We start from the raw sequence: 21377 nt of genomic DNA on the forward strand, positions 1-21377 counted from the left end.
TGAGGGATGAGAAACTACCTAATGGGTACAATTTATGCTACTTGGGCGATGGTTACACTAAAAGCCCAGACTTCATCACTATGCAATATATCCACGTAACAAACCTGCACTTGTACCCCCTAAAGCTATAAACATAAAAAAATAAGAAAAATGTATAAAATATCTGGGGTTTCCATAATGAATCACACACAAGTTTCTGTATACAATAAAATACTATATATGTGAGGGAAGAGGAAAATATAATCCATGGTTAGGAGAAAAATTGGTCAAGAGAAACAGATCCACAGATGACTTCAATATTAAAATTAGCAGACGAGGGCTTTAAAAGGTATCAATATGTTTTGAGATAACTAGATATCCACATGTAAAAGAATAAAGTTGAACAACTTCACACCATATACAAAAATTAACTTCAAATGGATCAGAGACCTAAATGTAAGAGTTAAAATTACAAAACATTTACAAGAAAACATATAATTAAATTTTTCTGACCTTGGATCAGGCAATGCTTTCTTAGATATACCACCAAAAGCACACACACACACACACACACACACAAAAAAACAAACTAAAAGGCCAGGCACAGTGGCTCACACCTGTAATCCCAGCACTTTGGGAGGCTGAGGCAGGTGAATCACAAGGTCAGGAGATCAAGACCATCCTGGCTAACACTGTGAAAACCCGTCTCCACTAAAAATACAAAAAATTAGCCGGGCATGGTGGCGGGTGCCTGTAGTCCCAGTTACTTGGGAGGCTGAGGCAGGAGAATGGCATGAACCCGGGGGGGAGGAGGTTGCAGTGAGCTGAGATTGGGCCACTGCACTCCAGCCTGGGTGACAGAGCGAGACTCTGTCTCGGGAAAACAAAACAAAACAAAACAAAACAATCTATTGGGAGGCCAAGGTGAGAGAATTGCTTGAGGCCAGGAATTTGAGATCAGCCAGGGCAACATAGTGAGACCCCATGATATGGTTTGGCTGTGTGGCTGTGTCCCCACTTAAATCTCATCTCAAATTGTAATCCAATTTTAATCCCCACATGTCAGAGGACGGACCTGGTGGGAGGTAATTGGATTATGGGGGCGGTTTCCCCATGTGGTTCTCATGATGGTGAGTTCTCACAAGATCTAATTGTTTTAAAAGACGTAGTTTCCTCTGCTCTCTCTCTCTGTCCTGCCACCTTGTGAAGAATATGCCTGCTTCCCCTTCACCTTCCACCATGATTGTAAGTTCCCTGAGGCCTCCCTCTCCATGCAGAACTGTGAGTCAATTAAATCTCATTTCTAAATTACCCAGTCTCAGGGAAGTTCTTTATAGCAGTGTGAAAACAGACTAATACACACTGTCTCCACTAAAAAACTCAAAAAGTAGCCAGGCATGGTGTCACACACCTCTAGTCCTAGCTAGCTATTTGGGAGGCTGAGGCAGGAGGATGGCTTGAGCCCAGGAGTTCAAGGCTGCAGTAAGCTATGATCATGTCACTGCCCTTCAGCCAGGGCAACAGAGCAAGATCCAACCTCAAAAAGAAGACAAATTAGACTTCTTCAAAATTAAAAACTTTTTTGCTTCAAAGGGCACCATCAAGAAAGTAAAAAGACAATCCATAAAATGTTAGAAAATATTTGCACATCATTCATCTGATAAGGTACTTATATCTAAATATATAAAAAAACTCTTACAACTCAACAATAAAAGAGTACATAACCCAGTTAAAAATGTGCAAAGGGCCCACAGTCTATTTAAGAAACTGAATCAGTAATGAAAAAAATCCAACACCCATTTGTGACTTAAAAAAACCTTAGCAAAGTAAAAATAGAAGGGATGCTCCTCAACTTGATAAAGAACATATTAAAAAAAAACCCCTACAGCTAACATTAGACTTACTGGTGAGAAAATAGATGATTTCCTCCTAAGATCAGAAAAAGGGCAAAGATACTCTCTTCTATCACTCCTATATCATAATGGAAGTGTCAGATAATGCAATAAGACAAGAAACAGAAAACATATACGGACTGGGAAGAAAGAGATAAAAGCATCTTTCCTCATAGATGGTGTAACTGTCTATGTAGAAAATTCCAAGGAACTCACCAAAAGATCCTCCTGGAATTAATAAATGATTATAGCAAGGTTACAGGATACAAGGTGAATACATGAAAGTCCATTGCTTTCCTACATAATAACTGGAACTTGAAATTAAAACACAAATACTACTTATGTTAGTACCACCTAAAAATGAATAACTTAGAAATGTATCTAACAGGTTATGTAAAAAGTCTATATAAAGAAAACTATAAAAATGATAGAAATCAAAGATCTAAATAAAGTGAGAAATATTTCATGTTCACATATAGGAGAACTCAATATTGTCAAGATGTCAGTTCTTCCCAACTTGAGCTATAGATTCAATGCAACCCCAATCACAATCCCAGCAAGTTTTTTATGGATATCAACAAATTGATTCTAAAGTTTATATGGAAAGGTAAAAGACCAGAACAACTAATATAATACCAAAGAAGAGCAACATTGAAAGACTAAAACTAACAGACTTCAAGACCTAATGTAAAGCTAAAATAATCAAGACCATGTGGAATTGGTGAAAAAATAAACAAATAGATCAGTGGAACAGAACACAGATCCCAGAAATCGACCCGTACAAGTATAGTCATTTGATCCTTGACAAAGGAGCAAAAGCAATTCAGTAGAGAAAAGATGGTCTTTTTAACAAATGATGCTGGGAAAACTGGACATTCACATGCAATAACAACAATGAAAAATGGATCTAGGTACTCACCTTACATCTTTCACAAAAATTAACTCAAAATGGATCATAGGTCTAAATGCAAAACACAAGACTAAAAAACTTCTAGAAGACAACATATAAGAAAATCTAAAGACCTTGGGCTTGGCACTGAGTTTTTGGATACAACATCAATGGTATGATCTATGAAAGAAAAAAATCGTTAAGTTGGACTTCATTAAAATTAAAAACTTTTTTCTTCATCCCTTCTCTCTATAAAGCCAATCCCTTCAGTTCAGCTTATTAGAACACTCGTTTTATTTTATAGAATGAAGTGTTGCCCAATTCTAGGCTCACAATAAAGCCAACTGAGGTATTTAAACTAAATTTGTTGTAATTTTATCTTTTGACACTGGACTCCACTGTGGAAAATATCCTACTAGTCCCCCAAATTGTCTAAGTTAAATTTGTTGTCACAGACCATTTCATCCACAAAATTAGCTAACTCCTAGATTATAACACTTTGTGGCATTCAGTGACAAATGTCCTAAATATTTTACCTTGGTTTGACAATATTACAATTTGTCTAGTGAGGTCTGAAGTCCCTGTGAGGTAAGGAATTCTAACAAAGCCAAAGTATCAATTTTACATTGCTCTTTTGATTCTTAGGCTACCAGCAAACCACCTACATACTGGATTGTAAGCCAAAAATAAAATTTTAAGCTCCCAACTGAATGAATGGACCCTTTCTCCCAGCAAAGGACATTTAAAAATAAACCTGAAACACTAGTGCAGGACATGATGGTAATAGGTGGTCAGGAAATAAATAATAATAAAATCAAAAACTTATGCTCTGCACAGATAACATTTAGAGAACAAGGAGACTAGGAGAAAATATTTGTAAAATACATATCTGATAAAGCACTTATATTTAAAATATACAAAAAATTCTTAAAACTCAACAATAAGAAAACAACTCAATTTTCTCCCACAGATTGGGAGAAAATATTTTGCAAGATACATATCTGATTCAGGACTTGTACTCACCGTATACAAAGAACTCTTAAAACTCAACAATAAGAAAACAAACAACCCAATTAAAAAATGGGCAAAACATTTGAACAGACAAATCTTTATCTTCACAAAGAAGATAAGCAAATTTACAGCAACTTATTAACAAAGCTTTTATTATGAAAACTAACTTTTGTTTTGTCACCACATAACAAGATACTTATCCTAGGAGGAAAAGGATGTGTTCAGTATTATTTTTCTTTTGTTTCTTGTTTGTTTGTTTGTTTGTTTTTTGAGATGGATTTTCGCTCTTGTTGCCCAGGCTGGAGTGCAATGGTGCAATCTCGGCTCACTGTAACCTCTGCCTCCCAGGCTCAAGTGATTCTCCTGCCTCAGCCTCCCAAGTAGCTGGGATTATAGGCATGCACCACCACGCCTGGCTAATTTTGTATTTTTAGTTGACACAGGATTTCTCCATGTTGGTCAGGCTGATCTCGAACTCCCGACCTCAGGTGATCTGCCCGCCTTGGCCTCCCAAAGTGCTGGGATTGCAGGTGTGACCCACCGCACCTGGCCATATTTTTCTTTAAAAAGTATAACTATGTTAAATAATCTAAAAGAAAATGTGAATATAATGAGTGGAGAGATGGGGAATTTCAAGAGAAAGAAAGAAACTCTTAAAAAAGAAACAAATGATATCCTAGAATTCAAAGCACAATATCTGAAATGAAACAGTATGACAGAATTAACAGCAGATTGGATACAACAAAAGAAAAGATCTGTGTATTTGAAGACAAATCCAGACTAAAGCCATGCAGACTAAAGCCTAGATTGGAAAACAACACTGAGAGGCTCAATATCTGTTGAACTGCATCAGGCAGTCTAACATACAGGTAATAGGAATTCCAGAAGGAAAGAAACATGAGAATGGAACCAAAAAAACACTTGAAGAATACTGGCTACAAAATTCTAAAATTTGATCAAAAATAACAAACCCTGATCAGGCATGATGGGAGCACTTTGGGAGACTGAGGTAGGTGGATTGCTTGAGGCCAGGAGTTCTAGACCAGCCTGGGCAACATGGTGAAATCCTGTCTCTACTGAAAATGTAAAAATTAGCTGGGCATGGTGGTAAGTGACTGTAGTCCCAGTACTTGGGAGGCTGAGGCACAAGAATTGCTTGAACCCAGGAGGCAAAGTTTACAGTGAGCCAAGATCATGCCATTGCACTCCAGCCTGGGCAACAGAGCAAGATTCTGTCTCAAACAAACAAACAAACAAACCCAAAGAACCAGGAAACTCAGTGAATCCCAAGCAAGATAAATACAAAGAAAAAGAAAACCGTACCTAGGGCAGTCATAGTAAAACTGTTTTAAAAAAAAAAGAAAGAAAAGAAGAGAAAAAAAGAATAATCCTAACCATGTAGAAAATCTTAAAAGCAGAGAGGATGGAAAGAAACATTACACACAGGAGAATGGAAATAAGAATTATAGCTGACTTTTCATTGGAAACAATGAATATCAGAGAAAATGGAACAACATCTTTAAAGTGCTAAAAGGAAAAAAAAAATGTCACCCAAGAATTCTATACCCAGCAAAAATATCTTTCAAAAATGAAAGCTGTTCTGGTGAATCCCTGTTGTCTTTGTGACTCTAAAACATGTTTCTCAATGGATTACTTACAGATCTTCTCTATCAGAAAAACAAGGTAGGTTTAGTCCATCAAATAACTACTGTCTGAGACAGCACTGCCAAGGCTGTCTGTAGCAGGACTGACTCCTTAGCAGGGGGCAAATGAGGTTTTGTCCAACTGTAAAGTCTATAGCCTGCTGGGGCTCAGGATCTGGGAATTCTCAACACCAGTATCCAGACACATTGTCAGGAGCCTGAATTCCTTCTCTATAGGCTTTTTATTTTTAGTAGTCAATTCATGCTTTGGGTCTTCAATTAGAGCAAAAAGACAATGATAACAATTTTAAAAATCCCTTTCCTTGGTCAGGCGTGGTAGGTCACGCCTGTAATCCTAGCACTTTCGGAGGCTGAGGTGGGCGGATCACCTGAGGTCAGGAGTTTGAGACCAGCCTGATCAACATGGTGAAACCCCATCTTTACTAAAAATACAAAAAAAAAAAAAAAAAAAAAATAGCCAGGCGTGGTGGTATGCACTTGCAATCTTAGCTACTCAGGAGGCTGAGGCAGGAGAATTGCTTGAATATGGGAAGTAGAGGTTGCAGTGAATCAAGATGAACTCCAGCCTGCGCAACAAGAGCGAAACTCCATCTCAGAAAATTTTTTAAAAATCCCCTTCCTTGATGCAACCCTTAGCTACAAACATCTCCATTGAGTCATCTACACTTGCAGGATCTACTTTCTCATTCCTCACTTGCTCACTGCAGTGCATCCATTACATCAAAATTGTTCTCACTGGGGCCTCCACTTTGTAACATACTTCAAGGAAGGGTAAGAAACCTCTTTTCAGTTTTTACTTGATTTGCTTGACTTTTCAACTGTTAGTGAAACAATCACATACTGAAAAGCTCTCCCAACACCACAATTGTCCTGGTTTTCCACTTGCTTTTCTTGCCACTTCTTCTCTGTCTCTACATTTCCTCCCCAGGGCTCTGTTCTAGACATCTGCTTCTAACTCTAGACTAGACACTGTCCCTAGGGAAATTTGTACATTCCTCACCTAACACAGGTAACCAGTCCCCGAGTTTGGTCACTTCTACCCTCTTGTTTTTTTCTTGAACCTATCTTATTTTCTCCATTCCCCTCTGCCATTTCCTTACTTCAGACCATCACCATCTCCTGTTTAGAACAGAGTTACAACTTTATGCTGGCCTTTACACCTCTGTCCCCTTCACAATCCATCCTCCAAATTCCAGCCAAAATGATTTTCCTAAGGCCAGGCATGGTGGCTCATGCCTGAACTGAGGCACTTTCAGAGGCTGAGGCAGGTGGATCACCTGAGCCCAGGAGTTTGAGACCAGCCTGGGCAACGTGGTGAAACCCTGTCTCTATAAAAAACAGAAAAATTAGCTGGGCATGGTGATACACAACTGTAGTCACAGCTATTAGGGTGGGTGAGGCAGGAGGATCACCTGAGCTTGGGCAGGTCGAGGCTGCAGTGAGCTGTGATTATATCTCTGTACTCCAGCCTTGGCAACAGAGCAAGACCCTGTCTCAAAACGACAATAACAACAACAAAAACAACAAAACCAAATTCTTAAGCCTAAAGTGGGTGACTCTCTTTCCTAGTTTAAAGCCTTCAATAGTTCCTTACTGTTGTTAAGATAAAGCCCAAATTCCTTACATTGGCTTATGAGGCCTAGCATAAACTGGCCCCTATTTTGTTTTGTTTTGTTTTGTTTTGTTTTTTGTTTTTTGAGGGGAGACAGGGTCTCACTCTGTCATTCAGGCTGAAGTGCAGTGGTGCGAACACAGCTCACTGCAGTCTCGACCTGCTGGGCTCAAGTGATTCTCCCACCTCAGCCTCTTGAGTAGCTGGGACTATAGGTGCATGCCACCAAGGCTAGCTAGTTGTTTTGTATTTTTTGTAGAGACAGGGTCTCACCATTTTGCCCAGGCTGGTCTTGAACTCTTGAGCTCAAGCAATCTACCTGCCTCAGTCTCCCAAAGTGCTGGGATTACAGGTGTGATCCACCACACCCGCAAACTGGCCCCTAATTAGTTTCATCAAAAGCTTATCCACACCCCTACCCTCTCACATTTTCCACTCCAACGATAACGAATCTTTCAATTCTCAACAGAGCATCTTTTTTTTGCCTCTGATTTCAGCCCTCTGATCTCAGCAAAAACATGACCTCCTCTAGGACGTACCCAAAGTTTGGGTAAGTACCCTCTCCTTGTCTTTCTCTATAGTACCACACACATTCCCTGTCATAACATTTATCACACTGCTGTGAAAGTACCTGTTTATTCCCCTGCTTTTCCCAATACACTGTAAGCTCCCAGAGGGTGGAGACCAGTTCTTCTTATACATCATTATATCTCTAGTACCCAGAACAGTTCCTGACATATAGTAGGTACTGAATGAGTATGTTTCAAACAACCAGATTAGAATACTGGCACTGTGAATGGGACAGAAAGAATGGTTTCAAAAGGCTAAGAAGGAATATAATTTGAGAAAGACTGTCTAGATGGCTTTTTGAGAAGAAAAGACAGAATTAGTTTGTGAGGCAACAGATGCTCCCTATGAGTGCCTACTGAGTAGATTACTCCATAAACATGGGAAAAAAGGCACCTGGTGAAGTCAGGGCATCAGTGACTGATAATTATGGGGCCACTTGCACCAACAAGAAAGTAAAGAAAGAGCCAATTTAGGTAGAAGAGTTTCAGCTTTATGTGGCTCAGGACAGCCAAGAAGAATGCCCAACAGACTCCTAGACCAAACTCAGGAAGGAGGTTGAGGCTATGGACAGAGATGCTGCAGCCATGTCTGAGAGGGGATTTAATGCATTCTCCTGAAGAAGTTCCCATGATGCACTCCTTTGAAATACTTTCATGCAGAAAGAAGGAGCTGAGAATGATTCATTGAGGCTAACAAGGTCAAAGGAACACTGGTGACTCAGAGATGGAAACCATATCCATCTAAAATTACTAGGAAATGGTTTTCTCCATCATTCCTCATGGAAATCAAATGACAGTTATTTTCCCCAAGGTTTGAAATATAATTTTCCATGTTTGAAAGATTCTATGCAAACCTCCCTGCAAGATAGGGATGAGGAGCCTGGGTGAGCCTTCAGTCAGAATAGAGAGAGGGAGCTATGGCCAATTTGAAAGGTAATATTCAGGAGTAACTCTTCTGGACAAATGGAACATTGACAGCATGACTGGGGAGTCTCTCTAAACTGGTCAGGAACAGGATATAGGAGTGAAGAGATGGGAAAGATGCTGTGACCCTCAGCCACAGCAAGAAGCTCCAGAGCTCAGGGTAGGAAGTGGCCTGGAGACCTCCCATGAGCCACAGCAGCTGGCTGAAATTCCGTGGTCCACTCTACCCCACTGCCAGAGCTTCTGGCAGCCTGCCAAAGGCCTCCCTATGGGCTGCAGAGGAGGAGGCTTAGCCACTTCTTTAGCCTCACCTCACCTTTGGACTCTTCTCTAACCAGGCACACTCAATTTCTCAAGCCTTTCACACTCCTCACGCATCTGGGCCCTGCACTTCAGCCTCACAGGGAATTCCCTGTGCCAAATGACAGAAAGAAAAAAGTCAAGCCTGCCTTACAGATGACTCTGCACCATCTGATTGTATGAGCTCACCGTGGATGGCTATATAGTCAGGGGTGACCCTGGGAGAGTGGGGAAGTGAAATTCCCCTGTGGGCAGGAATTTGAGCAGGGCACTTAGCCTGGAGGGAAAAATGTCCTGAGTTAATGTTCATGCACTGTCACCGGGTATATGAACTCCATTTTCTTGTTTTCTGTGTTCTTGATGCTTTGGCATCTGGGGCCTCACTGATTACAGAGGGACTGCCCTTCCAGGGCTAGCCTTGCCCCAGCACACCCTTCATATGCAAACTAACCAGTCCAGAGCCTATACTCTAAATTACTTCCTTTATGGTGTTCCCACAAGTTGAGCAATATTCCCCAACCATAACCACCCCAGTGTCAGGTCCCAGACAACCAGAGGCAGCGCCACACCTTGGAGCCTGCTGAAATGATTCCACCTCGCCAATGTGAAATCCGTTTACCCTGTCTTGCCTTACCTTTCTCACAGAAACCACAACGAAGGCCACTGCCCACGTTTCCCACTCTCCATCAGCCTCCTGACTGGCCTGGTGCTTCCCCATGTGACCCTACATAGCATGTGGCCCTCCCACTTCTAGACTTCTTCCTTCATGACAGTCATTTCCACATCTTGGTGTCTTTCCATCCCTAAGTAAAACAAATCCCAGGCACATTTTCAAACACCAGCTAAGGCTCTGTCTAGAGGATGAGGTTCTTGGAAGAAGTGAGGCTGAGAGACTCCTGTTGAGGAGGTCTGGAAATGAGGTGAATGGGCCCAGAGAATAAATATATTGGTGGCCCAATCCTTATGCTCACCAATAGGTCCCATGGCAGAGGAGACTCCTAGTGACCGAGTGCATGAGATGGTCAGGTCTGTGGATGTCGGCCAGCCTCTTTCCTTAGGTTTGATAGTGCATGTTCAATGGGGTCATGTACCAAGCAGCCAAGTGGAAGTGAAAGAGGTAGCACACGGGCTCAGCAATGTGACATCCCTCTCAGCAAGGCTGACCTGGCCACAACCACTGCTCAGAGACCATGTTGCCAGCAGCAGTGATCAAGCATCTCCAGGGTGATATCCCAAGGCATCAGCCAGCCTTCTGGAAGCAGGTTCACTCCACCATGTCCCTTCCCTCATGGAGTGGGGGGCATAGGGTCTTTTCTGGAATATTCATTTTTTTCTGCATGTGGACTTGCTTTTCCTACTGCTCTGCTTCCGGCAGCCACACAGCAAGCTGTGGACGCAGGGATTACCCTTTTCCTTTTGATGCATCCCACACAATACTGCTTCTCATCAAGGACCCTCCTTTATAGCGAAAGAAATAAGGCAATAGGCTGATGCTTTGGGGAGTCACTGATCTTACCATGCACCCAATGCCTTGCAGTGGCTGGCCTTATACGGTGCTACCTGGCATTGGAGGGTTCTGAAAGCAAACCAGGTGGGAGTCAGCATTTTAGGAGATTGGTGTGCAGTCCTGGAGGATGCAGTTTCTCCTCTGAACCAGTGACCAACATAAGGTAGTGCTTCTTAGCCAGAATCTAAAGGTGCAGGAACCAAGGAAATGAGGGTTCCTTAATCTATGATTAAGCCTAATGCCAGCTCCTTGCAATGAAAGTGAGGTCCATGGACCAGCACTGTTGGCATCATCTGGGAGTTTGTTAGAAATGAAGAATCTCAGACCCCACCCCAGACCTACTGGATATAATCTGCTTTTAAGGAGATCCCCTGTTCATTCATATGCATGTTAAAGGTTGAGAATCACTGCTCTAACCCATTCACAACATTTTTGCTTCTCATCCCCAAACCTCTGATCTCTGCTTCTTAATGATTTTAGTACTTAAGGGATAGATGCTTCCACCAGGGGATACAAAATGGTTTCAATGAAGTGGAAGCAGAGACTTGTATTGTCTCCTGGTGGCTTCACAATACTCACACCAGTAGGAAATAGATGATAAAGGGGCTTATGGGCTTTGAAGGGGTAACTGATCCTAATTATCAAGGGGAACCAGGACTGCTGCTACACAATGAGGCAGAAAGAAAAGCAGATGGAAGTCAAACAGCCTTGGGGGGCCCTCCTAGGGCTGTCTTGTTCAGGGGTAAAAGTCAATGGTTCGGCTGGCGTGGTGGCTCACACCTATAATCCCAGCACTTTGGGAGGCCAAGGCAGGTGGATTGCCTGAGGTCAGGAGTTCAAGACCAGCCTGGCCAACATGGTGGAACCCCCATGTCTACAAAAATGCAAAAATTAGCCAGGCATGGTGGTGCACGCCTGTAATTCCTGCTACTCAGGAGGCTGAGGCAGGAGAATCACTTGAACCCGGGAGGCAGAGGTTGCAGTGAGCCGAGATTGTTCCACTGCACTCCAGCCTGGGTGACAGGGCGAGACTCTGTATCAAAAAAAAAAAAAAAAAAAAAAAAAAAGTCAATGGGTCATTACTACAGCCCTACAGAGGCAAAACTGCCAAGGCCTCAGATTCCTCAGGAATGAAGATTTGGGCCCCATTACAGGATAAGGAACCAATCCCAGTAAAGCTCTAGCTTTAGGCAACGGGAGCATGAATTGGATGGTGGAAGACGAAAGCCTCAGGAAAACCTGAGAAAGACTTCAGAATGGGTGTCCTATGGAATGCTAGGTGTCCAGCATGTCCTTCTGAATTATCTTGATTCTGCAGGTGTCCTGCTTTTCAATGTCTTTGAGCTATTTTACAACTTGATAAGTTAAAACTGATGGCAATGCATATGGTTTCACCCATAGAGGTGCAAATAAATTTTGTCCAGCAGAGATACAACTGATCTCCCCATCCCATCCTCCAAGCAATCAGTTTAATATTTATTAACAAATCCATTTCGACATTTCTGATTGCCTACATATGTCTGTTATTTGGGGTTTCCTTTGAACACTTTACTGGTTGCCTCATTAGTAAGTTAAGCAAAATCTTCAACATGTGTTCATTTTATATTCATACAAGAGTCATGATTCTACCCTCTAAAAACTTTTTTCTTTTAACAAAAGTCACAAATACAGCTATGAACTCATAACCAGTTGCATGAATACGGACTGTATCTTCTATCCATATTTTCCTCCTTTCTGTGTTAAGTATAGATTTTAATATTTTAAGTAATTATATTTTAATTCTTTCTCTCCCCACTAAAATAGTATGTGAGCTGCACTGGTGACAGTTCACTTAACAATTCAGTGTTTGGAATGCTGAATATTACGGTTGGGTCTTGTCAGAACCAGATGAGGAGAGGACTTTGCCCAGGGATACTGGGCCTAGAGCTGGACTCAGCAACTTACGGAATTTGGATTTGACAAGTGAGTGAGTTGTATAGAATTCTTGTTGGAAGCTTGTTTTTAAAGCCAAAATATGGGTAAAGGAATGGATGTGGATGTGGATGTAGTTTTGGGGCAGCCTAAGAGTCAGCTGTATTGGTTATTTTTTTTTTTTCTCCATGAGTACTCAGCATCCAAAGCCTTCTAAATTGGGAGACATCTCCCAACATGAGCATCTTTGTGGGAGGCAAGTCCTGCTATTTGGGCCCCTATCCAGGACTCTGCACTGTCAGGGGATGCTTCGAAAGCATCCAGTGTCCAAGATGTGACTTCAGCAGAGGTTTCCTAATCAGACCCTTTCCTACAGCGTGAGCTGGGCCGTCAGCATCACCCAGCCTCCTTGGATCCTCCCCGGTTCCTGGGTATCTTTCTCTTGTTACCTAGTTAATTCTACAAATTCCCGTAAATTCCCTTGTATTTAAGTTTTCATCCCAACACCTTGAATCCAGGTACAGTAAGTTTGGTTGGAAGACATAAGCAGCCATAAATGTCCTGAGCAATGTTTCTAAATTGGAGATCCTGTGGAAAAGGCCCATTTTTATTTAGGAGAGCTCCCTCTGCTTCCTGACCAGCTCTGGTGGTCCCCCTGTGTGGCCCCATGTGGCATGCCATGCCTCCTACTTCTAGGGGAATGCGAGTCAAAACTTCCTTCATGATAACCATTTCTGTGCCTTCCACAGAAAGACAAACCCGAGTCTTCAATTCAAACAAGTTCCCAGGTGATGCGGATAATGCTGGCCACTGACCACACTTTAAGTGTTGAGATTACAGCACTGAAGATGTGTAGAGAAGCGGCTGGGAAGTAGGGAGGAGCAAGATCAAGAAGGGTGTTAAATGCTGTGTAATGAAATTTGTGCTTGATCTTGCAGGTGATAAGCAGCCATTAATTGACCCGGGAGGAGTGAAATAAATAGACTTCCATTTTTAAATGGCACTGGATGTCATGTGACAACAGAGTCGGAAAGGAGGGACAGGAGGCAGGAGAACCAGTTAGGAGGTGTGATAGGTACAACAGTGGCTCCCCAAAGATGTCCATGTCCTAATCCCCATATGGCAAATGGGACTTTGTAGCATTAAGGACTTTCAGATGGCAAGAGTATCCTGGATGACCCAGGTGGCCCCATGTAATCACATGAATCCTTAAAGTGGAGACCCTTTCCCAGTGAGCCTGAGGGAGATGTGGTTATGGAAGAACAGCCAGGGAGATGCAATGTTGCTGGCTCTGAAGGAGGAGGAGAAAGGGGCACAAGCCTAACAATGCAGGAATGGCCTCTAGGAACTGGAAAAGGCAAGGACACAACCTCTCCCCTGGAGTCACCAAACGGAGCACAGTCCTGCTTGATTTTAACCTAGTGGGACTTGTTGGACTTCTGACCTTCAGAATTATAAAATAATACACAGATGTTTTAAGCCACTAAGTTCACGGTAATTTGTAATGGTGACAATAAAAAACTAATATAGGAGGCCATTGCAACCTTCTAGGGAAAAGGGTGAGAATCTCATTTCTGAGAGTGGCAGCAGAGAAGGAAGACAGACCTGGTTTGGAAGATTACTCAGGAGATAGGGATGAAGGGACATGGTCACCAACCGCGTGGGTGTGGGTGTGTGGGTGTGGGTGTGGGTGTGTGGGTGTGTGGGTGTGGGTGTGTGGGTGTGGGTGTGGGTGTGTGGGTGTGTGGGTGTGGGTGTGTGGGTGTGGGTGTGGGTGTGTGGGTGTGGGTGTGTGGGTGTGGGTGTGTTAAGGACACTCGCAGGTTTCTCTCTTGAACAAAATGGGCCCATGAGTCAAAAGGACTGCAGGAAGGAAATACAGGAGCGTGAGTGCAGAGAAAGGCAGTTCCCTCCTGATACTACCCGGCTCCTTTCTTCAGATTCCTTTTTTACCAAGAAACCTTCTAATCGTAACTCTCGCACGTTCCCTACTGGGAAAAGCGTGTGCTGAGCAGCCAACACAAACAGCTGCTCTACTCATCAATTATGGTTTTCACTCTAAATTAATGAATTGCCATTCTAGTCATAAACCAGGCTTCTGTGAGTTTAGTCAGAGCAAAACAATTTACCAGGGTTTGATCTCTCTCAGAAGAGCTGACAGAGTTGTTTTTGCCCCTGCAAAGTAAAGGATTAGACCTTATACCACAGTGATCCTGGTAAGGCCTCCTTCCCTGGCACAGTTGGCAGGCGGGAAAGGGTTGGGAGAAGGAGGGCTAGAAGAGGCTGCCTAATGCTTTGCCCTGTGCCAAGTCAATTGAATCAGGAGGTTCTGTGCTTGCAATTTAGCAGCTATTTATAGCGTGCTTTCTGAGATTCCCTCACATATACCACAGGCCCGGTCTCCAGAAGAAAAACTGCCCCCTCTGGAACTCCCTGCTTACAAACAGCAAGGTGCAAGCCCAGGCAAGTTGTTCTGGGAAAGTGGGAGATTGCGGGGTGGGGGCTGAGTTCTGGTTGCAGTCGATCTGGAGATGGCTGGTTTCATCATAAAGACTTCTTGGGAAATCTGAGAAAGAAAATACTGACTTTCTAAGCCCACTTTGAATTGTTTCTTTACCTACGCCAAACCTGCCAAGAGACATCTGAGTAAAAGAGGCAAAGGCATGACTATTACCCACCCCATTGTTCAGATGAGGACACTTAGGCTCTCGGAAGTTTAAGCTACTTACCCAGCACTGCATCATTCAAATGTCAGAGCCAGGACTTGACCGACCTCGGTGTTCTGATGCCAAAATCCACACCTTTTGCACTTTGAGTTTGTGTCCTATATGGGGAAGGACACCCTTCCCTCACCACCCACCCAGCAGGTCTTTCTCAGTCAGCAGTGGCCTAATGGTTCTCCTGCCTGAAGGTGCCAGACACATTTAGGGGTGGTGACTAGAGCACCCAGATCATCCAACAGTAACTGATATTATCCTCTGACCAGTAAGTCCTCCCAGATCCCCTTCCTGTGTGCTTACCTTCTGCAATGTGCTACAGAAAACAGATATAGGGGCCAGGCACTGTTGCTCACGCCTATAATCCCAGCATTTTGGGAGGCTGAGGCAGGCAGATCACAAGGTCAGGAGTTTGAGACTAGCCTGGCCAACATGATGAAACCCTATCTCCACTAAAAACACAAAAATTATCTGGGCATGGTGGCACACACCTGTAATCCCAGCTACTCAGGAGGCTGAGGCTAGAGAATCTCTTGAACCCAGGAGGCGGAGGCTGCAGTGAGCCAAGATTGCGCCACTGCTCTCCAGCCTGAGTGACAGAGTGAGACTCCGGCTCAAAAAAAAAAAAGAAAAGAAAACAGATATAGGATGATGACAATCCCCTGCCCTCAAAAGGTTACAGAGCAACAGAGCCTGAATTGTGGAGATGGAATGAAAGAAATGGAATGGGACAGAGTTGCAGAACCAGGAACCAAACCCAGGTCTGCCAGACTCTAGAACCCATGCTCCTGCCTGCAATGCTGGACTGTCTCTCCGTCATGGTGCTGTAAGGTCTACACAGTGTTTTCCAGACAAATAAATCAAGGCTGAGAGAGGTGAAGTCACTTGTGGCTTGTGGCAGAGCTGAGACACCTCCAATTCCAGACGCCACCACCTCTTGCCATACCTCCCTGCTTTTCTCACCTCCATGCTCTAGGTCTAGGCAGGGGAAGGTCTAGGCAAGGGAAGGTCTAGACAGAAAAGAGGACGCCTGAGACATCTCATGAGAACTGTGATGAAGGGACTCCTTTTCCCTACTCCCAGTGCCCATAGCAAGGAGGGCATCCCATTCCCCCAACATTTCACACCCGACCTCACTCCAGCCAACCCCCTCCAAAATACACAGTGCTACTTACATATTCCTTAATGTCCTTTGATTTCACAGCCTTGTAGGAATAATACGCAGGGTAAAGGGTGCCAAATATAAGCCTGGAGGGAAGAGAGACAAAGAGAAATATGATTTTCTCATTTATCTTATTTAATGGAAAATGTCTGTCTTCAATGCCAAGAGCAGCTCTCTAAGCTACAGAAAGTGCTGCTGTGGGGCTTGATTTATTTTTATGAATGCCCTGAAGGTGTTCTGCTCGTGGCTGGGGCATCCTTGGGCACCTCTATCTTCTGTTATAGCCCATACCCACCTTCCTTCAATCTGTGGTTTGGCAACATGAAAGGGTGGTTGGGGGTCATGGCAGCCAAAAATGGGGATGGGAAGGCACGAAGACCCCTGAAATTAAAGGCTGCCTTTCCTCTCCTGCTGCTAACCCCCCTCTGAAGCTCTATTAAGCCTGCAAACACCTCAGGCTTTTTTTCCCATCAAAACCTTTCCCCTCAAATTTCACTCCCCTTGGACTTGATCTCAGCATCCTGCAGCCAGAATAAGCTCTTCACATTTCAGATTGTAAATTCAATCAGGCCAAGCCCTCCTCCCACCAATACATCCCCATCTTGTATTAGCCTGTTTCTCATTGCTCTTAAGATGAAGCAGCAAAAATACCAGCCCTGTGACACTGTTTGAGCAGCAGCTCTCACTGATCTATGCTCAGGGCTGTGTTGGGTCATTAAATGATCTCGTGCTCAGCCCTGCCTCTCAGGACCTGCATGGCAGAGTTCCACCTGCCCTCATTCTCTCCACCATGCACTATCCCCCGCCCAGAAAGCTTCTGCCTGTGCTGTTCTCTCTTTCTGGAGGCTTCCTTTCCCCGTCTTTCTCTGGTTAATGCCTGTTCATCCATCATATCCCAGCTCTAGTATGACTTCTTCTTCCCTGGCCTCCCTAACTAGCTCAAACCTCCTCACTACACTCATAGCACAACGTACCTATCATCAGGGTGTTCCTTTATTGTTGTTTGTGCGATGCTTTGATTGACAGCCTTCTTTCCACAGCACCGTAAGTGCCTTGAGGACAGAGAATGGATCTGTTTTGCTCAACACTGTGTTCCCAGAACCTACCCCATAGTAATCCCTCAACAGATATTTGTAAATGAATGAATTGAGCTGGAGGTTTAATCTTTTCACCTGACAGATGAGGTCACCCGAGGGTGCCAACTCAGGGCCAAGCTGACTGGGTGCAGGAATGGGCCTGGCCCAGGCACTATATGAGCTGACATCTCCTGTGACAACCCCACAGATGGAGCTTTCAGAGTCCCTGCAATGAGCCAGTCTACTTACAGAAGGCACCACACTGAAGAAACGCAAAGCTGTGGTTCACTGGGTATTGAGAGGCTGTACAGAGAACTCCTAGTCCGGAAGCAATTTACCAAGCAGGGGTCAGCTTTACCATGAGCACTGTTGCCAGGGAACACCGTGATATTCCACAATCATCAGGTTTCCAGGGAAAACAAAGTTGACTGAACCAAGTCTGTTTCTGGCACCGAAAGGGAGAGGGCTGTTAACTCTTGACTCACACAGGCCTTGTGCGAAGTGCTTTAGAGCTTTATCCCACTTAGACTGCCTTGTCCAAGGGAACCCCTTTTACAGACAGGACTCCAATGCACGGAGCAGCCAGTCACTTACTTGTCTAAAGCCTCATGACCAGGGAAGTATAAAGCAGGGGCTGGAGCCCAGCCAGGCCAGCCTCCTCCAAGTCTGACTTCTTGTGACCACTGTGCACTACCTTGGGGAGCCGCCCACCCTCCAGGAAGGCTGAAATGACCTGTGTGAAGAGCAGGATGAGCCAGTGGGGGTACAAGAGAATAGTGGAAGAAAGGAGAAAAAGCAGGACTGGGGGTGAGGGGGAAACACTTAAGAGAGGGTAGTACCAAAGACAGCAGGCAGGCCAAGCGGGAGGTGGTTGGGGAAGCCTGCTGGGTTTGGTCATCGCTCCCTTGGTGAGGAAAGTCCCCACACCCCTCCACACTGCCTCCTTGCCTGCCCCCTCCTAAGCATTCTCAGGTATCCAGGAGCCTCACTTCCTCAGGGAGGCCTTTCCTGACCTGGTCACACCCTGAAGATTGGGCTCCTCTCCCTTTTTAGCTCCTGTACCTGCCCCTTTCTTAGCTCTTGTCCACCGTATCCACTTGGTCAGCTCAAGGTGCATCTCTCCCACAAGACTGTGTGTTCCACAAAGCCAGAAATGGTATTCCCTCATTCATAACACACCCCTGTCCCCCGCACAGCAGGAAGGGCTCAGTAAGAACGTGTTCACTGTGTGAAGTATCAGAATGGGGAAGCCAAAGCCAGCACCATTGAGGGAATGCTTGTGACCTTGTGTCTGAGGTCTCAGCAGCGAGGTGGATGCCAGACGGCACCAGGCTGATTCAGCAAAGCCTTGGGCACAACGCCATGGACTGGGGGGAAATACATACACCGTTCCTCGGGCATAGGTGCCATGGTTATTACCCATGTCTGCCAGGATGGTTTCCAGCCCCTGCCCTGAGGCAGCATGTGAGCAGCAGAGGAGAGACAGGTGGAAAGTTACAGCACTACCCGGCAGCCGATTGATGGGATCCCCATGAACCCCAGTGTGTCATGACACCCTCTGAGTGGTCATGGAGCAAGGAAGGCAAGACAGGAAGGCCTGTGCTAGGTCAGCTGGACTCTTCTGAAGTGAGCTGGTTGCCAGCATCCTTCGCCTGGCTCCTGTGTGACAGCACAAGGTCCCTACACACATGAGTTTGCTTTTCAGTTTCTAAAAGCTCAGTAACACTTAGCATCTCACTGCCCCGGGGAAGGGGAAATGGGATGAAAATGGCCAGTTCTTCTTAACCTATTTTAGAGGTAAGAAATAATGAAGGAAGCAGGCTCAAGCCAAAGGGGGTTGGTACTTCTGCCCCTTCAGACCAAGTACCCCCACACGGCCCTTCACCACTGGCCCCACCAGCCTTGCTTCCCACCCCTCCCTCAGCCTCGGGTTCGCAGAGCCAGCAGCTAGCAGCTGTCCCCTGATTAAACCACATTTGTTTCCAATCTGTGACTTCCTGGCTGCTCTTTCTTCTGTCTGAATGTAGCACAAGATCTTCCCCGATCCCACAACTGTTGTTTTTCCTGATAAAGCACCACTAATCCTTTAAGACCTGTCTCAGAAATGCCACTTCTTCTGTGAAGGCTTTGGTTACTGCCCCCGCAGTTTTCTTGAAACTATTTAAGCCTGTGACAGGCCTTATGTAGTAGCAGCAATAAAAAAACATTTAAAATAATATTATAATATTATATCATTGAGTGTTCACTAATGCCAGGCACTGTTCTACAAGCTGCACTCATTCTTTCAATTAATCCTCTCACATACATAGGGAAAACGAATTCTTACTACCCCATTTTACAGACTGGGACACTGAGGCTTAGTATCATTACTCACTCACCCAAGGAGACACAACAGCCAGGTACAGAGGTGGGATCTGAACCCAGGCAGCCTGACAACAGAACCTGCCTTCTCCCAGGGCGGCCTGTGCTGGCTGAGTCTGTCTCCCTCGTCAGATCACATAGTCCTGGGCAATCAGGAGGGTCCCTCATGCCTGGCACAGCACCTCCCCCTTTAAGTGGGTGCTTGAAATGTCTGTTGAGTAACAAGCAATTTCAACCTCTCTCCAAGGAACTCAGCCCACTTGCTAGACTCACATAACTTTCTACAAAGTCAGAAAAAATGTGGTAAAATAAGAGGGTCTAAAGCTCCTTAATGCTCGAGCTGGGCTCAAGCAGAGGGAAGGTGGAAGGCTGGAGTGCCATCCTCCAGAGAGACCAGGCTCTGCACTAACACACTCCTCTCGGTTATCTCTGAATGGAGCTCGCACCTCACAGCTCTGCACCCACCCTCCCTCCCCACCACTGTCATTAACTGTTACCCTGAAGCCCCGACCCTGTGTAAAGGCTCCATGAATCTGCCTGCAGCATTTCCCTTATCTTTGTGCTTCACTCCTCCTCTTGCTCCAAGTTAGCTGTCTTCATCCAGGTTGCCTCCCCACCCACCTCTTCCACAGCTGTGGCAGCGAGAAGGGAGCATGAGTCTCATGTGAATACTACACTCTGATGCAGTGGCTCCCCACTGGGGTGATCTCGTTTCCCAGGGAAATCTGGGCAATGTCTGCAGACACTCTGGTTGTCTGAGAGGGTGCTACTGGCAGCCAGTGAGTAGAGGCAGGGATGCTGCTAAACATCCTATCATGCACAGGACAGGCCCCTCTCAACAAATAATCATCCAGTCCAAAATGTCCATTGTGCCACTGCTGAGAAACCCTAGTTTCTAGACTAGTGTGCTGTTTCCTGGTCCTTGGGCCATGGACTCTTCACCACCATTAAGGGTCATTTTTTGAACCCCAAGAGTTCAAAAATGTCCAGTGTCCCAAGAAAAACTGTAAATGCTCAGATAGTGGGGGATGGCCCCAAATGGTAAAGACCACATACCAAGCCCGTTGGCCAATGTCAGGGAAAATACAGCTCTGAAGTTGCTTATCAACTTCCTGGAGCTCTGGCCAGAAGAGAGAGATTGCTGACCTAGGGCACAGTTACAAGCTATGGCACTGCAGTTGCTGACCATAGCCAAGTCCTCTGCAAACCATGAAACAAACCAGTATTTTCCACAGTCTTCTCAGGCATCCTAGAGTGGCACCAACATGTCCCAATCCCAAATTGTGCTAAAAATTTCAAAATCAATGCTGGCAATATATTTTTCTAAGATTATTTTTTTTTAATGTAAGAGAAATAATAAGCCTATTTATACAGCTGTTTATAGCATTAAAAAACAAATCACACTGAGGAAGTTGTATGTCACCCAAGGGCTTGTGGAACACTCTGTTTCTTGACCTGAGCACTTGCTTTATAATTACAAATATATATAAAACTGTATACATCTTATTTCATAATTTTTTTTGAGACAAAGTCTCACTCTGTTGCCCAGGCTAGGGTGCAGTGGCACGATCTCTGCTCACTGCAACCTCTGCCTCCCAGGTTCAAGGGATTCTCCTGCTCAGCCTCCCGAGTAGCTGGGATTACAGGTGTGTGTCACCACACCTGGCTAATTTTTGTATTTTTAGTAGAGCTGCGGTTTCTCCACATTGCCCAGGCTGGTCTTGAACTCCTGGCCTCAAATGATTCACCCGCCTTAGCTTCTCAAAGCGCTGGAATTACAGACGTGAGCCACTGCACTCAGCC

At 44.7% G+C, this 21377-nt stretch overlaps 1 protein-coding gene across 4 annotated transcripts in view; it reads right to left on the reverse strand.

Moving 5' to 3' along the window:
- Positions 1 to 21377, reverse strand: part of LOC105465402 (receptor accessory protein 1) — a 123461-nt gene that overhangs the window by 50421 nt on the left and 51663 nt on the right. For all 4 annotated transcript variants that reach the window (XM_011713866.3, XM_011713869.3, XM_071077041.1 and 1 more), the window contains exon 2: positions 16151 to 16223. In XM_011713866.3, the coding sequence (XP_011712168.2) occupies positions 16151 to 16223 (73 nt within the window). The remainder of the gene's footprint in view (positions 1 to 16150; positions 16224 to 21377) is intronic.

Source organism: Macaca nemestrina, chromosome 13, assembly GCF_043159975.1.
Source record: "Macaca nemestrina isolate mMacNem1 chromosome 13, mMacNem.hap1, whole genome shotgun sequence".
Lineage (NCBI taxonomy): Eukaryota > Metazoa > Chordata > Mammalia > Primates > Cercopithecidae > Macaca > Macaca nemestrina.